The sequence below is a fragment of the Nerophis lumbriciformis genome, linkage group LG29 (assembly GCF_033978685.3).
Source record: "Nerophis lumbriciformis linkage group LG29, RoL_Nlum_v2.1, whole genome shotgun sequence".
Classification (NCBI taxonomy): Eukaryota; Metazoa; Chordata; class Actinopteri; order Syngnathiformes; family Syngnathidae; genus Nerophis; species Nerophis lumbriciformis.
The window spans coordinates 9562703-9583104 of NC_084576.2; the positions used below are offsets into that span (position 1 = coordinate 9562703).

General features: G+C 42.2%; 1 protein-coding gene across 1 annotated transcript in view; it reads right to left on the minus strand.

Moving 5' to 3' along the window:
* Positions 1-20402, minus strand: part of LOC133572240 (calpain-1 catalytic subunit) — a 73794-nt gene that overhangs the window by 30341 nt on the left and 23051 nt on the right. The window contains exons 4-11 of the mRNA XM_061925067.2: positions 20288-20357; positions 19991-20109; positions 16823-16956; positions 16541-16715; positions 15020-15094; positions 14758-14843; positions 9501-9575; positions 9136-9296 (exon numbers count right to left, since the gene is read on the minus strand). Of these exons, the coding sequence (XP_061781051.1) occupies positions 9136-9296; positions 9501-9575; positions 14758-14843; positions 15020-15094; positions 16541-16715; positions 16823-16956; positions 19991-20109; positions 20288-20357 (895 nt within the window). The remainder of the gene's footprint in view (positions 1-9135; positions 9297-9500; positions 9576-14757; positions 14844-15019; positions 15095-16540; positions 16716-16822; positions 16957-19990; positions 20110-20287; positions 20358-20402) is intronic.

Genomic DNA, 20402 nt, shown 5'->3' on the forward strand with positions numbered 1-20402 from the left:
TGATTCTCTCGTGCCTGACTGCGGATTGGAACAGAAGAAACAAGCCCCTGACTGGAAGGATAGACCGGAGATCAACAATTTTACTATTTCTTCTACTCTCAGGAGACACTGAACTAAACCTTGGACCAGTAACCACCCGGTTAATGTTGTCCCGCCTGGCGAAACCTAGCAATGTTGTTGCTAATGACGCCATGGAAGCTAGCTTAGCTACGGGACCTTGTCGGAGCTATGCTAAAAACATTAGCTCTCCACCTACGCCAGCCCTTACTTGCTCATCACCCGAGCTCACCTGCGTTCCAGCGGTCGACGGCACGACGTAAGACTTCACCCCAATCATCGATGCGGTCGACGGCCCGGAGGCAAAGGAAGACAGCCCAGACACCGGTGAGGACAGCGGCTCGGCGGTTGACGGCAAAATGGCTGACGACAACAACACCCCGGTCACCAGTAAAGACGGCAGCACGGAGGTCCTCGCAGCCTCTCCTCAATCCCTGATGTTCAAAACCGCAGCACCTGGACCCCCGCGGCCTACACAGGATTCAGGGGTTTCTTTGTCCATCCCTGGTCACTGTTCTCAGCCTCACCAAAGCCCGCGAAAACAATCCCCCCCCCACCCATACCTGCCCCCCCACCCCCCTCTCCAACTCCGCCCCTCCTCCATCACCTGGCTGATGTACAATGGGTCTTTCTCCCCCTCCCCCAAGCCTCTCCATCCAAACAGTGAACTGGACTGCTCTACAACTTCAATAACAACCAACATGGCCATCCCTCTTTTTTCCGGACATTACCTCTCCACAGCAGACTCTGATGTTCTTTTTGGTTCCAGTGGACTACACATCATCCACCTTAATGTGAACAGCCTCTCTGGAACCAAACTCGTCCAAATCAAAGAAATGTTCCACAACAAAAAGGTAAAAATCCTGTGTTTCTCTGAAACTAAATTAGATCAAAGTGTTTCTGACTCAGAGATAGAGATAGAAAACTTCTCGGTTATCAGAAAGGACAGGAATAAACATTGTAGGGGTGTTTGTATGTATATTCACCAGTATATAAAATACATAACTCACACTGATCTCAACCACAATGCCCTTGAATCTGTGTGGGCGGAAATCAAATTTAAAAAAGCTAAGCCGGTACTGATAGGGACTGTATACAGACCCCCTAATCAGAGTGATTTGTATGGTGCTCTCGAGGAGTGCTTAGCTGGGGTAGACAATGTGGAGAAAATTATAACTGGAGATCTGAACACAGATATTCAACGCAGTGATGCGCCTGTCTTCAAATCTTACAGCAAGCTTTGTAATCTGCACGGTCTCTCCCAGTTAATAACTATACCCACAAGGGTGTGTGATTCCACCCAATCAACCATAGATCTCATTCTCACATCAGACCAGCCTAAAATAAAAAATAGTGCTGTCGTGATCTTTGGTCTTAGAGACCACCATCTAACCTTCTGCACCCGCAAAATAGCTAAACCCAAAGCCAACGGCCACATAACAGCTCAATCCAGATCCCTTAAAACATACTCCAGTGATAATTTCAACCTTAAATTAGGCGAGTGGGACTGGTCCCCTGTGCTCACGAGCAACTTGGTCGAAGATGCTTGGGATCGCTTCAAAACAGCGTTCCTAGCGACACTAAATAATGTGGCTCCCGTGAGAACAGTCAGGATCAAAGCCCGCTCTGAACCATGGATGAATCCGGACCTATTAGCTGCCATAGAAGACAGAGACAAAAAATACTCTGAATACCAAAAGTGTATAACTGAAATAGATAATCAACCCAATAATAACCTCAGATGACGCCTTACAACACTCAAAAAGCAATGCAATAAATTAAGAACTAAATCCTTAAAAAAAAATTACATTTACGACAAAATAGAGGAAAACGCAAACAAGCCACGTGAGCTCTGGAAAATTCTCAACAACCAGCTTCCTGGATGTAGCCAGATGTGCCCCCCCCCCCTCAGTAAGCTGTGGAGTCCCCCAAGGCAGTATATTAAGACCTTTACTGTTCCTAATATACGTAAATGACATGTCATCAGCATGCGACTGTGAATTGTTCCTGTTTGCGGATGACTCGGCCCTGCTGGTATCTGGCAAGGACAAGTCACAGGTAGAAAAAATCCTCAGTGCTGAACTCCTTAGTATATGCACCTGGCTCGCTGACAATACACTATCCATACACTTAGGTAAAATGGAATCCATCCTATTTGGGTCCCAAATCAATCTCAAGAAAGTCAGTGACTTCACAATAAAAGTGGGTGACATTGTTATCACCAGGAAAGATGAGGTCACCTACCTAGGTTCCCTTCTAGAGGCTAATCTTTCCTGTGATAAAATGGCAACCAAGGTAATCGGAAAGGTTAACCAACGAACGAGATTTCTCTACAGAATATCCTCTCTGGTCAACAAAAGCACCTTGAAGATTCTAGCGGGAACTCTCGTTCAACCCTTTTTCGATTACGCTTGCACCTCCTGGTACCCTAGCACCTCCAAAACCCTACAATCTAGACTCCAAACATCCCAGAACAAGCTAGTTAGGTTACTTTTAGACCTCCACCCGAGATCACACCTCACGCCAACCCACTTCTCCAAGTGGGCTGGCTCAGGGTAGAGGACAGAGTAAAACAACTTGCACTGAGCCTAGTCTATAAATTCCTCTACACCTCCCTGATACCGAAGTACGTGTCAAAATACTTCCGAACGCCATAACCACAACACCGGGGGGAGGGGGGGGTTCCACTAACCATGTTAAACCCAGATTCTGATCTAACAAAGGTCTAAACTCATTCTCCTTCTTTGCCACATCAATATGGAATGCACTTCCAACAGGTGTAAAAGAAAGAAAAGAAAGTGCATCTCTATCCGCCTTCAAAACAGCACTAAAACAACACCTCCAGACAACTTCAACCCTTGACTATCAACCTCCCCCTTCCACATCCCACCTCCCCGGATTGTAAATAACCAAATGTAAATAATCAAATGTATTTCTAATGTATATACTTGTTCTTATGCTATCTGAACTCACTATGTTCTCTGCCGGCTGTACATATCCTACCAAGTCAGACCTACACTGATTCAATACCCATTTCTCTGATGATGCAATTGTTGATGACTGAAGTGCTGTTATCAACCAAACCCTCCTCATCCCACCCCCCGAATTGTAAATAATGTAAATAATTCAATGTATATACTCTGATGATTAACTTGTGTGATGATTGTATTATGATGATAGTATATATTTGTACCATGAATTGATTACGTTAAACAAGTTGAAAAACTTATTCGGGAGTTACCATTTAGTGGTCAAATGTACGGAATATGTACTGAACTGTGCAATCTACTAATAAAAGTTTCAATCAATCAATCAAAAAGCTGCAGCGCATGCCGCTTGCCGTGGGGGAATTCTGCCCTCAATGAAGACTCCCAGGTTTGATGGCAAGGCGAACTGGGAGGCATTTCATGCCCAATTTGAACTGTTGGCACAGGCTGGAATATGGTCTCCAGAAGAAATGTCCCTCCAGCTTGCAATGTGCCTCACTGGTGATGCCTTGTCGAGCCTGCTGCTACCAAGCCCAGCAGAGAGAAGTGATTTTGGAGCTCTTGTTGGGGCTCTGAAGAGGAGATTTGGACTGGGTTCAGCAGATAGCCTATTGCGCTCAGAGCTCTGCAGTTGTCAGTGGCGACCAGGAGAGTCACTAAGGGACCTGGCTAACGACATCGAGGGACTGCTCCATCCACCTATGCTCACATGCCTGCAGCCATCCAGGGGGAGCTCGTCCGCAATCACTTCCTCCAGGCCCTTTTACCAGCTGACTTGTGTGTTCAGACGCTCCTGGCCCACCTCACTTCCCTCCAGGCAGCCCTTGAGCTGGCGACAGAGAGAGAGAGATGCTGTGCAGCAGTGCGCAAAGGGTTGTGCTTGGTGATACACCTTAGGTGAAAGAACAAAAGGGGCCAGACCTGGTGCCGGGGGACCCAGTGTGGTTCGGGCAGCTACCCTACATGATGATCGATGCTCAAAACAGCGTTTTAAGACATGTTGGAGCTGTGGGGAGGCCGGACACTTTGTCCGTGATTGCCCACACACCCCAGTCAATAAGGGAAACGGGGCAGGGGCTGTATAGATGGGACAATAGAGGTCCCAAGAATATGTCCCAACGTCACCCAAAGGAGGACACAGTACAGGTTGTTCAAGAAAGGGGGATACAGGCAGTGGGCGGAAAAACACCTCATGGTAATTGGACGAACCTGGGTAGGGAACTGTTGGTACGCTCCTGTGACTGTGGGCGGCATGGTGCACGGCATTAGTAGACAGGGTCCTCTGCAACAATAATGAAGCCAGAGGTGGTTCCAAGAGGTGTTGCCATTTTGCCCACTTTAGTAAAGCTTCAGACAATCACCGGGGAGAAGACTCCAATGGCGACTCTAGGGGGCGGGGAACACGTATGTTCAGCTCCCGGTGTGGGTTGCTAATCTGGAAGACTGCATTTTTGGGGTGGATTTGCTTGGAGCACTGGACTGTGTCATCGACACCAAGAGCGGTACCCTCACCTTCCCAGATGGGCATGTTATCCAGATGTGCAGACAGTGTCATCGACACCAAGAGGGGTACCCTCACCTTCCCAGATGGACATGTTATCCAGATAAGCAGACAGCCCCCTCATTCAAGCTGTTCTGTTGGTCACAGCGTCACATTGGCGGCCAAAAAGACAGTCAACCCGTTTGTCGATCCTGCTACTTCTCCACAGATGGCTATGCTGCAAACCCCCGACAATAGGGGAAATAATTGCGGTTGTGAGAGAGGTCTGGAGAAAAAACTGCGATGGATTGACCAAGAGTGAACAAGAAAAGCTGTGACAACTCTTGCTAGAATACAAACACTGTTTTTCACTCTGAAGATGATGTCGGCCAGACAGACCTCATCCATCACAATATTGACACAGAGGACGCCCACCTAATCAGGATGAGACCTTGACGGCTTCCACTGGCACATCAGGCCGCAGTTGATAAGTCCCTACAAGAGATGCAACGTGCTGGACTTATTGAGCCCTCTACGAGTCCCTGGGCATCGCCAGTTATAATGGTCCCAAAGAAGGGGGTGAATGAGTGGCGCTTCTGTGTCGACTTCAGACCCTTGACAAGGTGACAAAAAAGACTCCTACCCCCTTCCCCGTATCGACGAGGCCTTGGATGTGGTGGCCAAGTATTCCTGGTCTTCATCCCTCGACCTGCGCAGTGACTATTGGCAAGTCCCCCTTACTCTCGACACCAGACTCAAGACACCTGCCACGTTCGAGAGACTTATGGACAAGGTACTCGCTGGCATTTCTTGCCAAGAGTGTTGTATACCTTGATGACATCTTGGTTCATGGTGGGTCCTTTGAGGCAGCCCTGGCAGGTTTCAAGCATGTGCTGGAGCGGGTGAATGCAGCAGGCTTCAAACTTCACCCCCCAGAAGACACAGAGTTGGAGAAGGAGGGGTAGGCACCATACCTGAGAAGGTGTGCGCTGTGATGGAGTGGCCCACTTCGGGGTCTGTGCATGAGCTGAAGAGTTTTTTTGGCCTGGCGTCATATTACAGGTGGTTTGTGAAGGGGTTCTCCTGCATCACTGCTAGCCGTTTCCGGTTGCTGCAAAAGGGCGAGTCGTTTACCGGGACTGAAGAGTGTCAGACAGCATTCAGCTCACTGCAGGGAGCACTTGTGGAGGCTCCCATCCTCTCTCCACCTAACTCCAGTCTTCCGTTTGTCTTGGACTCTGATGCCAGTAGTGTTGGCTCCGGAGCGGTGCTGTCAGGTGACACCTGAAGGCGAGAAGGAGATCGCATACATCGCAAGACATTTAACAAGGCCGAACGGCGCTATTGTGTGGCCCGGCGGGAGCTACTTGCGGTAGCCAATGCTGTCTGTCACTTCAAATATTACTTGGGTGGACTTCATTTTACTGTTAGAACCAACCACGCCGCTTTGAAGTGGCTTATGTCTTTCAAAGAGCCAGAATAGCGTGCTGGATTGAGAAGCTACAGGCGTACGACTTCACCGTGACCCATATGCCAGGAACACAACATGCCAAAGCTGATGCACTCTCTCGCCAGTCCTGCTACGTAAATAACTGCCAATATTGTGGAAAAGGGGACACACTCGAGGGGCTCTATCCAAATGTGTTGTGTGCATTGGTGGATGCAAGGGGGCCAACCGATGGACAACTGCAGCCACCCATCACTGCAGTGGAGTGGGAGCTTGGACAAGAAGAGGACAGTGACATCAGGCCTGTGCGCGCATGGGTGGCTGGGAAGCGGTGACAACAGTGGGAGGCGATTGCCATGCTCTCACGTGCTACAAAAGACCCATGGTCAATGTTCGAAACCCTGCTTCTGTCTGGTATCTCCAAGACCCTAAGCCGCCTCCGCCAAACCTTTTATTGGGGTCAACACAGAAGAGATGCGGTTGACTATTGTGAGCATTGTGACAGCTGTGTGGCAAAGAAGGGCCTTGCAGACAGATCACATGCACAACTACAGCAATTCCCTGCGGGCTGTCCTATGGAGAGGGTGGGGATAGATGTCCTTGGGCCCTTCACTCACACGGAAAGAGGTAACCGCTACGTCCCCACAGTAATGGACTACTTTACAAAGTGACCTGAAGCATACAGCCTGCCCGACCAAGAAGCTGAAACTATTGCAGATGGGCTGTTGGAAGGGATGTTCAGCGGGTTTGGTGCTCCAGAGATCATCCACACCGATCAAGGTCGAAACTTTGAGTGAAGGCTTTTTGCAACTTTGTGCAAGAAACTTGGCTTTTGGAAGACCCGGACCACCCCCTTGCTTCAACAGAGTGATGGGCTTGTAGAGAGATTTAACCGCAATTTGGGACAACAGTTAGAAATTGTCACGGCTAAACATCAGCGGGACTGGGATTGCTATGTTCCCCTCGTGCTAATGGCATACAGGCCAGTTGTTCAAGACTCCATTTCTTGCTCCCCAGCCCTTTTAATACTGGGCCGAGAGATCCGTACGCCTGCTGAAATGATGATCGGTAGACCTCCGGATGCGCCGGCTGATCCACCAAGAGCTGAGTACGCTAAGAGAATACAAGACCGTCTGGAGTCAGCCCATGAATTTGCCAGGAACCAGCAGCGGAATGCTGGCCGTAGACAAAAGAGGAATTACGACGTGCATGAAAAAGGGCGACATTTCGCCGATGAAGAGTTGGTGTGGATGTACAACCCCCAACGGAAAAAGGAAAGATGACCAAAGCTGGACAGTGACTGGATGGGCCCTGGTAGAGTGTTGGAAAGACTCGGGGAAGTTGTGTACCGGGTCCAACTCCCAGCCCGTGGCAGAAAAGTTGTCCGGCTAGCACGGGCACTCCTCCTGGATTAGGAGTGAGGTTACCGGGGGAGAAAGGGCCTTAGCCCGGGGACTAGAGAGTCTTGTTCTTCCGTTCCGGGGACCTCGTCCTGGCCTTCACAAGATGTAACACTTCCTGTGACTTCTTCCCCAGGCAGGGAGAACACTGCTACTCCGACAAGAGCCCGGAGGCTCAGGCAGCGACCAGCCCACTTGAGAGATTTTGTTGTCCCCCTCGGGGACGAGGGACTTTGAAAGGGGTGGTTAGTGTAACGACCTGCTGGGTTGATGTTGTGTTCCTGAGTGAGTGATATTCAGAGTTCCCATTGTCGTGAACGTACCACACCTGTAAGGGGATTGGCGAAGAGGGAGGAAGTGTTTGTTGTTGCGGAAATGAGGGACGATGATGGATGTGCATGTGCAAGGAACGAGATAAGTTGAGCCGTGTTAGCATAGGTTGCTCAATAAAAGTTTAAACAAGAGCGTCAGACTTTGTGTGCACTTCTTCTGGACGCTACATTATGTTAACGTCTAGAGTTCAGAGTAAGTTTGCATTTACAGATGGTTGTGTCTACAATGTCACAGAACAGCAGCATATAGTTGTGTGTTGACTGTGTAGCAATGACAATCAGCATATACTGAACCGGAACGGCTCCAGGATTTTTGCTCTCTCTCAAGGCTAAGGAGGGCCTTGACCAATTCGTGGGTGTGGGGGTGATAAGAAAAATAAAATAAGAGATTTCATGACTTCAGTTACATTTTTTAAATAAAATCAGTTATGTTACACAACAGATACATGTTTGATATACAAGTAGTTTTAACTGAATTTGATCATATTTAAATAAATAGTTGCGCCTAACACAAGCAACAGTGGAAAAACAAATTCACGTGCAAAGCTGACAGATACAACAACGGACAGCGCTTATGCCCCTGCTAATTACCAGACAATACATCCAAAATGCGACAAGTGTCTTTATCCATATGTATTGTACTGAAAATGTACAACTATGAATTTGCAATATCGTTTCGGATCACAACATACTAACTTATAACTTCATTATTAATAATGAAATTGATATTACGCCTATAGGCTACAAAGTACAGCCTCATTGCCGCAACGGCAAGTGCAAACTGCTTAATTTACAAATGATCGATCTAAAAGGGAGGGCCCAAAATGTTTGTATTAGCGCTCTCACTGGGCAGCCAAACGATGGAGGTGGACATTTGATAGGCGTTTGGAAAGATGGACTTGGTTGTGTGATTGGCCACAGAAAGATGGACTCAGGTATCGCAAAAATGGTCTAGCAAAGATGGACATGTGGAGGCGATTGGCTGTCACAAAGCTGTCCCTCTCTAAACAGCTTTCTGACCTGTCCCAGTATAGTGCTATGCCTGGTGCAGCATTTAAATTGTGAATATAACCTCACATAAAATAAAAACCTAAAGGCCAATTGTTCGATCATTGCTCCTGTTTGCATTCATATGTCTAACTTTTTGCCACAGCGTTTCCTTGCCAAACTTTGGTTTCGTTATGGTATGTGCTTTTGTGTCGGCCATGCATCCCTTACTTGAGTTAGCTTCTTGTATTTATTTTGCATTGTCTTTAGTACCGTCAATTTTTGTTTGTTGTAGCACCTCAATCAGGTCTTTTTAGTTCTGATTTTTGTTCATAATTACATGTGCATTTTTGTACACACTTTGTACTTGACTGACTCAATAACGCTTTGGTGTCTGGACCTAACCAAATTGTGACTAGGCAGATATTTTATATCTCTAATGTACCAGGAAAATTCATGCATCCTCCAGCTGTTTTCCCCGCAAGCCATCTGCCCTCGTAGAAGGACGTCTTCCAATGGCAAGATGATTCTTCATCAAGGAAGTCGGGACATAGACAGCAGATGTCAAGATCATCAAAGAATCTACAAAAATCTTTCAGGCTCATCCTGTTGGAATCAACACATAGTGCTTTGATACAATGGACTATTGAGATGAGGTAAAACTAGTCTTTAGAATGTAAACATTTAGATACACCATTATGCTATTTTTCTTTAAAATGAAATAATAATATTCATTTTATAATAACATTTTGAATTGAAAGTAAAAAATAAACAGTGTGCAAATTTAGAAACCGATATAAATATGCTTACCAAAACTCTCCATTTTCAAAAACAGAAAGGCACAGATCTCGATCTTGTGAGCTCACAGTTTCCCACGCAGGTGACCTAGTAATGCAAAATAATAAGAACATGTGTTTTCAACGTCTTTATCTTCAACAAAAGTTTTGGATTATTTATTCAATAACTGAAACAAGCACACTGCCTCAGATGGAAGGGTGCAAAAATGCCTGATCCCTAAATAACCTTTTAATACCCTCCTTTGTGGAGCTAGTCACAGAGCAGTCCTGTGAGTCAATGGCAAAAGAATGAGGACACACCACACCCTTTCTCACTTATTTTTTTAATTACGTAACTAAACAATTGCAACACACAATTATGGATGCCCTGCAATTTTACAGTACCGCCTGAATTGTGCACAGCCCTGAACGAATGTATGTGCTTCTTATGGGTTGGAATTTTGGTTTGGAATTTACTCAATGAAACATTAATCTATAAGCTTTATTCGATTTTTCATTTTCTGGACTTGTGTTATAGCGCTGGGCCTGCTTGGCATTTTCTGGTTCTGACTTAGTCTCTTTCTCTTCGAGAGTGCTCCTGATTTTTGGTATTGGATAGAACTAGTTAAGTATTTTTCTTGTGACATCTTGCAACACGGTCGTATTGCGAATTATATTGCACACAGACGTAATTGAGTGATGGACCAAAGATGTCGGTTGACAACAAGTGTGATATTTTGTATGTTTGTGTACCAAATTTACTTATCCACCGTTCAGTTGGTTCAGTCAACAAATTGAAACACGGCAAATAGAATTTGCAGCTTCTCAATAATTTTATGGGTACAGATTTGTTATTTGGACATTTGTGGCAGCTTGCCACGGAGGCTGGCTGCAGATTGTATGATGATGATGCCACGGCGAGGCTGACTCACCGGGTAGGCTGCTAACAGGTTGGACACGTTTTTAATAATTTTTTGTTTCTCAGTTGAGGTCTTCTGCTCCCTCTCCTTTACACTAACATTCTTAGTTTTGATGGTTGGAGTGTCGATCTATGAGGAGCGCTCAAACACGCAAGTAGACTGTCAAATCAAAACTTATGGTCGTCTCTTGCTTAACCTACTCAGTGGCCTAGTGGTTAGAGTGTCCGTCCTGAGATCGGTAGGTTGGGAGTTCAAATCCCGGCCGAGTCATACCAAAGACTATAAAAATGGGACCCATTACCTCCCTGCTTGGCACTCAGCATCAAGGGTTGGAATTGGGGGTTAAATCACCAAAATGATTCCCGGGCGCAGCCACCGCTGCTGCCCACTGCTCCCCTCACCTCCCAGGGGGTGATCAAGGGTGATGGGTCAAATGCAGAGAATAATTTCGCCACACCTAGTGTGTGTGTGACAATCATTGGTACTTTAACTTTAAGTACTTTAACTTTAAACAAAGCAGGAACAATAACAGTAACAATACATCAACTCTGTATTGCTCAAACACCCTGTTACAAATTGTACTTCAACCCTCGGTAAAAATGCTCATAATTTAAGGTATGCTTTCAACTTAAAGCAATACAAAACGCTGAGAGCCAGTTTATATATCAAATTACTTGTAAATTAAGGTACTCTTAAGTCAGTGCGTCTCAATTTTTTTCTGTCACACTCTCCTAGGTAGAAGAACATTTTTTGCATCACCCCCACTCACTATTGCGACGACAATTATATATTTTGTCTATAAAATCATTGAACGTCCATCTTTGCATAATCTTGTATTCTTATTAACATTAAATAAAACAACACATTGGTTTTTCCTTGTCCAATTTGGCCAAGTGCTACATGCTTCGTTATAGTTCTTCGTCTTAGGTTTTGGGTGAGTTTCGTTGTTTCCCTGTTAAATGTATTTTCACGTTGTCTCTTGGAGTTTTTTTTATTGCATTCAAAGTAGGGCTGGGCGATATGGCCTTTTATTAATATCTCGAAATTTTTAGACCATTTCACGATACACGATATATATCTCGATATTTTGCCTTAGCCTTGAATTAACACTTGATGCATATAATCACACCAGTATGATGATTAGTGGCCTAGTGGTTAGAGTGTGCGCCCTGAGATCAGTAGGTTGTGAATAGAGATGTCCGATAATATTGGCCTGCCGATATTATCGGCCGATAAATGCGTTAAAATGTAATATCGGAAATTATCGGTATCGTTTTTTAAATTTTATTATTATTTTTTTTTTTTTTATTAAATCAACATAAAAAACACAAGATACACTTACAATTAGTGCACCAACCCAAAAAAACTCCCTCCCCCATTCACACTCATTCACACAAAAGGGTTGTTCCCTTCTGTTATTAAAATTCTGGTTCCTACATTATATATCAATATATATCAATACAGTCTGCAAGGGATACAGTCCGTAAGCACACATGATTGTGCGTGCTGCTGGTCCACTAATAGTACTAACCTTTAACAGTTAATTTGACTAATTTTCATTAATTACTATTTTCTATGTAACTGTTTTTATATTGTTTTACTTTCTTTTTTATTAAAGAAAATGTTTTTAATTTTTTTAATCTTATTTTATTTTTATTTAAAGTACCTTATCTTCACCATACCTGGTTGTCCAAATTAGGCATAATAATGTGTATATAATGACTGCATATATCGGTTGATATCGGTATCGGTAATTAAAGAGTTGGACAATATCGGAATATCGGATATCGGCAAAAAGCCATTATCGGACATCCCTAGTTGTGAGTTCAAACCCCGGCCGAGTCATACCAAAGACTAAAATGGGACCCATTATCTCCCTGCTTGGCACTCAGCATCAAGGTTGGAAAACGGGGTTGAATCACCAAAAATGATTTCTGGGCGTGGCCACCGCTGCTGCCCACTGCTCTCTCACCTCCCAGGGTGATGGGTCAAATGCAGAGAATAATTTCGCCACACCTAGTGTGTGTGTGACAATCATTGGTACTTTAACTTTAACTTAACTATGTGTCTACATTAAAACATTCTTGTTCATACCATATTAATGTATGTTAATTTTAAACTTTCATCCAGAGAGGGAAATCACAACTAAGTCAATTTACCAAAACTGTATTTATTCAACAATTATTAAGCAGTGGCACAACATTCATGTAATTTCAAAACAGAAAGTGCAAGATTGTCAGAGACATTTTAAAACAAGCTATTAGTGCACTTTTGTGCATGATGTAACTAAGATGATACATCAAAACAACACTAAATTAAAGCATACTTGCCAACCCTCCCGGATTTTCCGGGAGACTCCCAAAATTCAGCGCCTCTCCCGAAAACCTCCCGGGACAAATTTTCTCCCGAAAATCTCCCGAAATTCAGGCGGAACTGGAGGGGTGGCCTCCAGCTCCATGCGGACCTGAGTCCGCTTTCCCACAATATAAAGAACGTCTACAGTAAAGCAGTCCGTCTGCCGTAAACAGCAATGTTGTGACACTCTTAAACAGGACAATACTGCCATCTAGTGCATTTGATGAAAGCACTTTTGTGCGTGCCACACATCAATGCATAATCAGAGAGGGTGTTCAGCATGGTTAGAAAGATAGTGACAGAGAATAGAACAAGGATGGACAATTCAACCCTTAACTCAACAATGAGTAGTAGATGAGTGTTATGTGTGTGTATATGTGTAAATAAATGAAGACTGAAATTCAAGTATTTCTTTTATATATATATATATATATATATATATATATATATATATATATATATATATATATACATATATATATATATATATATATATATATATATATATATATATATATATATATATATATATATATATATATATATATATATATATATATATAGCTATAATTCACTGAAAGTCAATTATTTCTTATATATATATATATATATATATATATATATATATATATATATATATATATATATATATATATATATATATCCATCCATCCATTTACTACCGCTTATTCCCTTCGGGGTCGCGGGGATATATATATATATATATATATATATATATATATATGAAATACTTGACTTGGTGAATTCTAGCTGTAAATATACTCCTCCCTTCTTAACCACGCCCCCAACCACGCCCCCGCCCCAACCACGCCCCCCGCACCCACCCCCCACCTCCCGAAATTGGAGGTCTCAAGGTTGGCAAGTATGTTAAAGTGCAATTTTTGTACAGAACGCCACTACAATATTTTAAAACAAATAACTTGCACTTTTGTGCATGATGTCACACAAGATATTTCAAAAACTGTAAAATACAAATTAGCTGCTTAATAAGAAATCAAATTGTGTATGTCCTTCGCTATGTGGTAGGTTACTGCGGACGTTATCTCCTTGTGTTTTTGACAATTTTTTTCATACGGTGTTTATCTGGAAATGGAAGACGCCAGGCTCAATTGGGTCAGTGCTGGTTGCTTCGGCATTTTGTTGGGTGTGGCACCGGCCGGAGATGTTGACGTGCAAAGTTTCAAGCACTCCTTATTCTCTAGCGGGTGACTTTTCAAATGATGCTACAAATTAGTGGTGCTGCTACTTTTTGTAGCAACACTTTTGCCGCATACTTTACATGTTATGGTTGTCTGTTTAACATCTTCCCACTTGAAGCCAAACCACCGCCAGACAATGGACCCAGTGCTGTTTTTCTTGGGAATTATTTCTTCCTCCATTTGTTACTAGATTCGCACCTTCTCTCTCTCGTATTACCACTCCCACCGCTCTGCTTGCACCACCTGCCACTGCTAACGTTACCCATGGCGCTACCTCTCTGCGCGTATGACGTTGCACGCATGACAGTATGTGACATATGTAACAAGGTGCGCTTGTTTTATCTCTCTGTGAGAAGGAGAGACAAGAAAGAGTGAGAAGAGCCTGTAGTGTAATGCCCACAGCTAAAAGCAACTCTGTGAGAACGTATACCGGTACTCGAATACTCACAAAATAGTCATTTTCTACATTGCACAGAAACAAACCCACAATATATCGAGTTTATTTGATATATTGCCCAGCCCTAATTCAAAGAGCCATTTAAACAATACATTATGAAAGCCTCTATCAGAGTTCATAGTTTACAATTTGCGCGCCTTGCCATCATTCAATGACTTTGTATTGTGAAAATGTAACAATTTATTTGCTAGAGCATTCTAAATTAATTTTCCAAGGACTTTGGCACTTGGTCTATGAAGAAAGTAACAGAAAGCTACATTCCTGACAATGTCATAGGTTAATCTCAAAGGGAGATTGTGAAAGAAAGTGATTTATTTGCCTTATAGGTATTGATCTTACCTATCACACCAGTCTCCTTTCCACTCTCCTTTGCCCCAGGGGTTCAACAAACGCACCAGCTTTACTACTTGCCCATGACTCATCACCTGTTCCATTAACACAAGAACACCAAATGTTAGTTGGCAACAATATTTTGCTACTTAAATTCTGACAAGATTTTAACCTTAAACATAACAATTTCAGCCTAAACAGACCAGTCTAAAAATGTAATATTCTTTAAAAAAGTTTAATGTTTATAATCAAAGAGGTCAAACTAGTTTACCTGTCTAACACCTGTGACGGTGTAGGCGTGGCCTTGGACAATTCCATTTGGCAAAACGGTGTTGGCAGATGTCTCCTACAAGTCAAAACATATAGTCAGTAAGATCATAACACAGGGTGACAGAAAAGCCAAGTGGCATCCGGCAAATTATTTGGATGCTCACAGTGGGAACAAGATTAGCAGTACCTTCACTAAAATGTTAAAAGCCTTTTGGAAAATAATGCACTGTAGTTGTTTGTAGACATTCTGTTGAAATGTTTTCATTACCTATAATTAAATTTGTCTGTTACATGTTAAGATACTGGTGTTATTTGGGGGCCCAGCAATGCGATTACATTTATGTCAGTAGGGAACATTAATTTAAGATACAAGTATTTTAGGTATAGAGCTTTGTCACTAAACAAATTCAACTTGTGTGTAACTTGTATTATTGAATAATCTGTAATGAAATAAGCACATCTTCTAATGATACGAACAGCATATCCATCTTTAACACAATCGTGTTAATACGGTAAGACAGATTCAATTGATTATTTTTGGTTAACAGAACATGTTCATGCTCCATAGAAATACATTAATTATGTATTTTGTTTTACAATTGTTTTAAACAAGACCAATGTCAACCCAACTGGATACACAGTGCTGTTTACTTTCCAGTACTGTATATAAAATATAAAATACTGGAAGGTATTTTATATTATATTATGTTATATTTGGCATAGATGGTATGTATTAGAATCGTTGGCATAGATGGTTTTAGTTGCACATTTTAAAACTAGTGTTAGTTAAAATAGAGAAAAGCAGAGGGCCAAAGCAGCTGCATTGGTGAACACTGCTGCAGTCTAACCTCCTTGTATCAATGAGGTACAAGGAGGTCCCTCATTGCCAACATCTAAACTACGGCTTGCGGGGAAACGTCCACAATTTGGCCCACAGAATGTCTCCAAAACTTTTATTATTTTTAAAACATCCTGGTAAGTTTGTTGAGTCGATGACTCAACTGACTACAACCAACAACCTGATCAACTCTATGCGAAGGAGATGTGTTGCACTGCATAAGGCACATGGTGGTCACACCAGATACTGACTGCTTTTCTGAGCCCCCCAGATGCCCAATAAAGCAAAAAGTGCACATTTCAGAATGGCCTTTTATCATGGACAGTCTAAGGCACACCTGTCATAATCATGTAATCATACTGTTTAATCAGCATCTTGATATGCCACACCTGTGAGATGGGATGGATTATCTTGGCAAAGAATAAATGCTCACTAACATAGATTTGTGAACAATATTTGAGAGGAATAGGTCTTTTGTGTCTTTAGTAAAAGTTGTACATCTTTGAGTTGAACTAATGAAAAATGTAAGCAAAAGCAAAAGTGTTGCGTTTATATTTTTGTTCAAGATAACTAAAAGGTATTTTAGTTCTAAGATGCTTTGAAATGTGCCTTTTTCAGCAGAATTCCAGTGCTTTATTTAGAATCTTTAACACAAACTATTGAAATATACTCAATTGTGCTTACCCCCTGAGGAGTGCCACATGCCATCAGTGATGTGAATTGTCCGGCTCTCAACATAATCTCCCAAAAGTTTGAGGAAGGTTCTGACAGCTGGATACAAATGTGGACACCGCCCGTAAAGTCCACTAATGCCTCATTAGGAGTGCCAGCATTCATGTCTGAATAAGATCCACACACTCTGACACAAGAGGATTGACATTACTTGCAAAGACTTACAAAACCAAGACAAATATCATTTTGAAAACATACATCTATGGAAGAACAGTAAAAAATATATTTCCATACTTAGCGTAAGCTTTTTCCAGCAAAGCAGGCCAGAATTCTGTTGGGTCTTTGGAGCGTACAAAAATGAGTCTGTTATTGATTGTTGGGAGTTTGTCATCAATGACAACATCGACCCATCTGCCAAATCTCCAGAACTGGAAGGAGGTAAGGAGCAATGATGACATCCAAAATCAACCTGGGAAGTGTTTTGACATACTGTATACACACAGCAACATTTGATACACCAACAGTAGGAAGAGGATTCATGTGGCCCCATTCGTCACGGTTTACCTGACACATGAAACGTGACAGATTGGGAGTGGGGTTTGCACTGTCCAATTTAGATGCCAGACGGCAGAAGAGTGTTGAATATTTTAAAATGTGTTTTGTGGCAATTCCAACTTTGACCACAGCGTCAGTTACTATGTAGAATGGCGCTTTCCGCTTTTCGGTAGACTGCACCTTCTTCTCGCACAAGTTCCACCCAGAAATGGGGCAAAGTAATTCCTTTCCTTACTGAGCGATAGCAAAAATGTGTTCTCACAAAAACAATATTTTCCATGTTGAAGAGGGTTTTGATGTATTCAGGGAAATAGTATTTTTTTCTCTGCTTGTTTGGAAAGTTTTATAAATTTATTCCACAATTGTTAGTGAGTTTATGTTAAGGTGTGAACAAAAAAAGTGATGAAAAATATATAGAATAAATAATATTTAAACATTACGTAAAGGTAAAACATAATTTGTATTTTACTGCTTCAAAATGAAATTACAATCCTCAAGCAAAATATGTAGTAACACTAGATGGATAAACCTTGCTGGCAAGGTCAGGCGTTTTATGGACAGTAGTTGGTCACCAGGGGTGCGTACATCTCAGGAGACATTACAACAAAAGTCACCTCTTTATTTGTGCCATGTAAATGGACTGGAAGCAGCAGTTTCTCTTGTCAAAACGGAAATTAACAACATGGTGAAGTTTAATCCACTGAGTAATTTCCAGTTCATATGGTGTTGTTCTGGAAATGGAAGACGCCAGGCAGAGATATATATATATATATATATATATATATATATATATATATATATATATATATATATATATATATATATATATATATATATATATATATATGTGTATGTATATGTATGTATGTAATATTATAATGTTTTTCAGGACTGTTCATATAAGGCAGGGGTGTCAAACTCAAATACAGAGTGGGCCAAAATTTAAAACTGAACAAAGCCACGGGCCAAGGTTGAACAAATTAACCTTATTGATAGGGACCCAAACACATTTTGCATTAAATATTGAACAAGCAAAGCTTATATAACTTTATAGTGACATGCAAAATCGAATATCAAATAATAATAATAATATTTAAAAAATATCAATGGCATATCAAATACAATTTAAATAAACATTGAATGCCTCTTTTCTATTTTCAGCCTTCTGAGGTAAATGTCAACATTAACTTTTTCCACAGGCTAATAAATTTGAAAATAAAATAATGAATAAACTAACCATTCAGGACTTTAAACTGCTCTGTTTGCAACACACTGATCTAATCTGATGTGCCCAAGCCAGATACCTGCCATCTTTTCTTGGATGCTAGTTCATTAATGTCGGGGATCAACCTTTGAGCTGAGGCATCCCTCATTATCGAACGAAGGTGTTCATCAGACATTATTTCTCGTATTCCACAGTCTTGGGGGCGTGCCTTACAGGCACTGCTTTTAACGTCCTCTACGAGCTGACGTCACGTCCGCTTTTCATCCCTTCTAACAACTTGCCCAAGTTTTGCCGGATAATGCACCCCCTGACGGGAGTGTTATATCAACTAAAAGCCCACACTTAAAGTTTCCACGTGCAAGATTGAATCTATTTAAAAAAGTTATTTAATAAGAAGCCAAAAGTGCAAAAAGAATAATGTTCGTGTAGGAGGAGTTGTGAATGAATGAAATATGAAATCCGTGCTGCAGTCTGCAGGTGTACCTATTTTTTTTCTTTTTGCACTTTTGGCTTCTTATTAAATAACTTTTTTAAATAGATTCAATCTTGCACATAGAAACTTTAAGTGTGGACTTTAGTTGATATAACACTCCCGTCAGAGGGTGCATTCTACGCCGGGGGTGCATTGTCACAAAATATGAGCGGCTCCTGTACGCACACACATGTAAATGCAAAGCATATTTCATCAACAGCGATACAGTTTACACTGAGAGTGGCCGTATAAGCAACTTTAACATTGTTACAAATATACACCACACCGTGAATCCACACGAAACAAGAATGACAAACACATTTTGGGAGAACATCCGCACAGTAACACAACATAAACACAACAGAACAAATACCCAGAACCCTTTGCAGCACTAACTCTTCTGGGACGCTACAATATACACCCCCGCTACCTCCAAAGCCCGCCCCCCTCCCCCTTCCACACACATACACACACCTTGTAGCGTCCCGGAAGAGTTAGTGCTGCAAAGGTTCCTGGGTATTTGTTCTGTTGTGTTTATGTTGTGTTACTGTGCGGATGTTCTCCCGAAATGTGTTTGTCATTCTTGTTTGGTGTGGGTTCACAGTGTGGTGTATATTTCTAACGATGTTAAAAGTTTTTATACTGGCACCCTCAGTGTCACCTGTATCGCTGAAGATCAAGTATGCGTTGCATTCACTTCTGTGTGTGTGCCAAAGCCGCACATATTATGTAACTGGGTAAGCGCTCGTTGGACTGGACGAAAAAGGGACTTTACAATTCTCGGGAGGGGCACTGAAATTTGTGAGTCTCCCGGGAGGTTTGGCAAGTATGAGAATTAGCGGTGTACCCCGGCACCGCCGCTGTTTATAATCGGCGGGCCAGCTCTAGTGTTAATTTGGTATCACCTCACGGGCCAAGTGAAATTACACGGTGGGCCAAATTTGGCCCGCAGGCCAGAGTTTGACACCCTTGATATAGGGGTTAAACTTACAACATGAGGAGATTGAATGATTATTTACTCCCCGTTAGTTCATTGTGGTATTTTAAGTTTGTACATGATAGTGTGTCATTTCTCTGTTTCCAACTTTTTTTTTTACATTCAATTAAAAGGGACAAGCGCTAGAAAATGGATGGATGGGATGAACAGAGCCTTTGTAAAAACATTAATTGGAAATTAAGTCATATAACTGAAATTATGATGTGGCTTTACCTTAAAGTGGAACAGTCCACAGTAGTCCTGACCAAAGTTTTGATCAAGAGGAACAACTCTCTCAAAGATGACCTTCTGGAATGTCAGTGCACCCATTGATGAAAGAAACCAGCAGTTTCCTAAAAGAGAACACATTTTAATGACTGCCAAGGTAAAACTAGGTATTTTACCTGCAAAGGTAAAACTTAGTATTTTACCTTTGCAGGCAACTACAAGTGATTTTGTGATGCAGTTAAAATCACAAGCGAGCTGAAAAAACAGCTTACTGTATGAGCAATGTAGGAGTCATTTTCTTACCAAGTTCGCCTTGACCAAAGTCAAACCTTGAGGCCCCATCAACAACAAAAGATGGCTTGGAAACAAGTTTCTGAAACACAGAAGGTTGTGGACTAATTGTGTTGGAAACATGGTA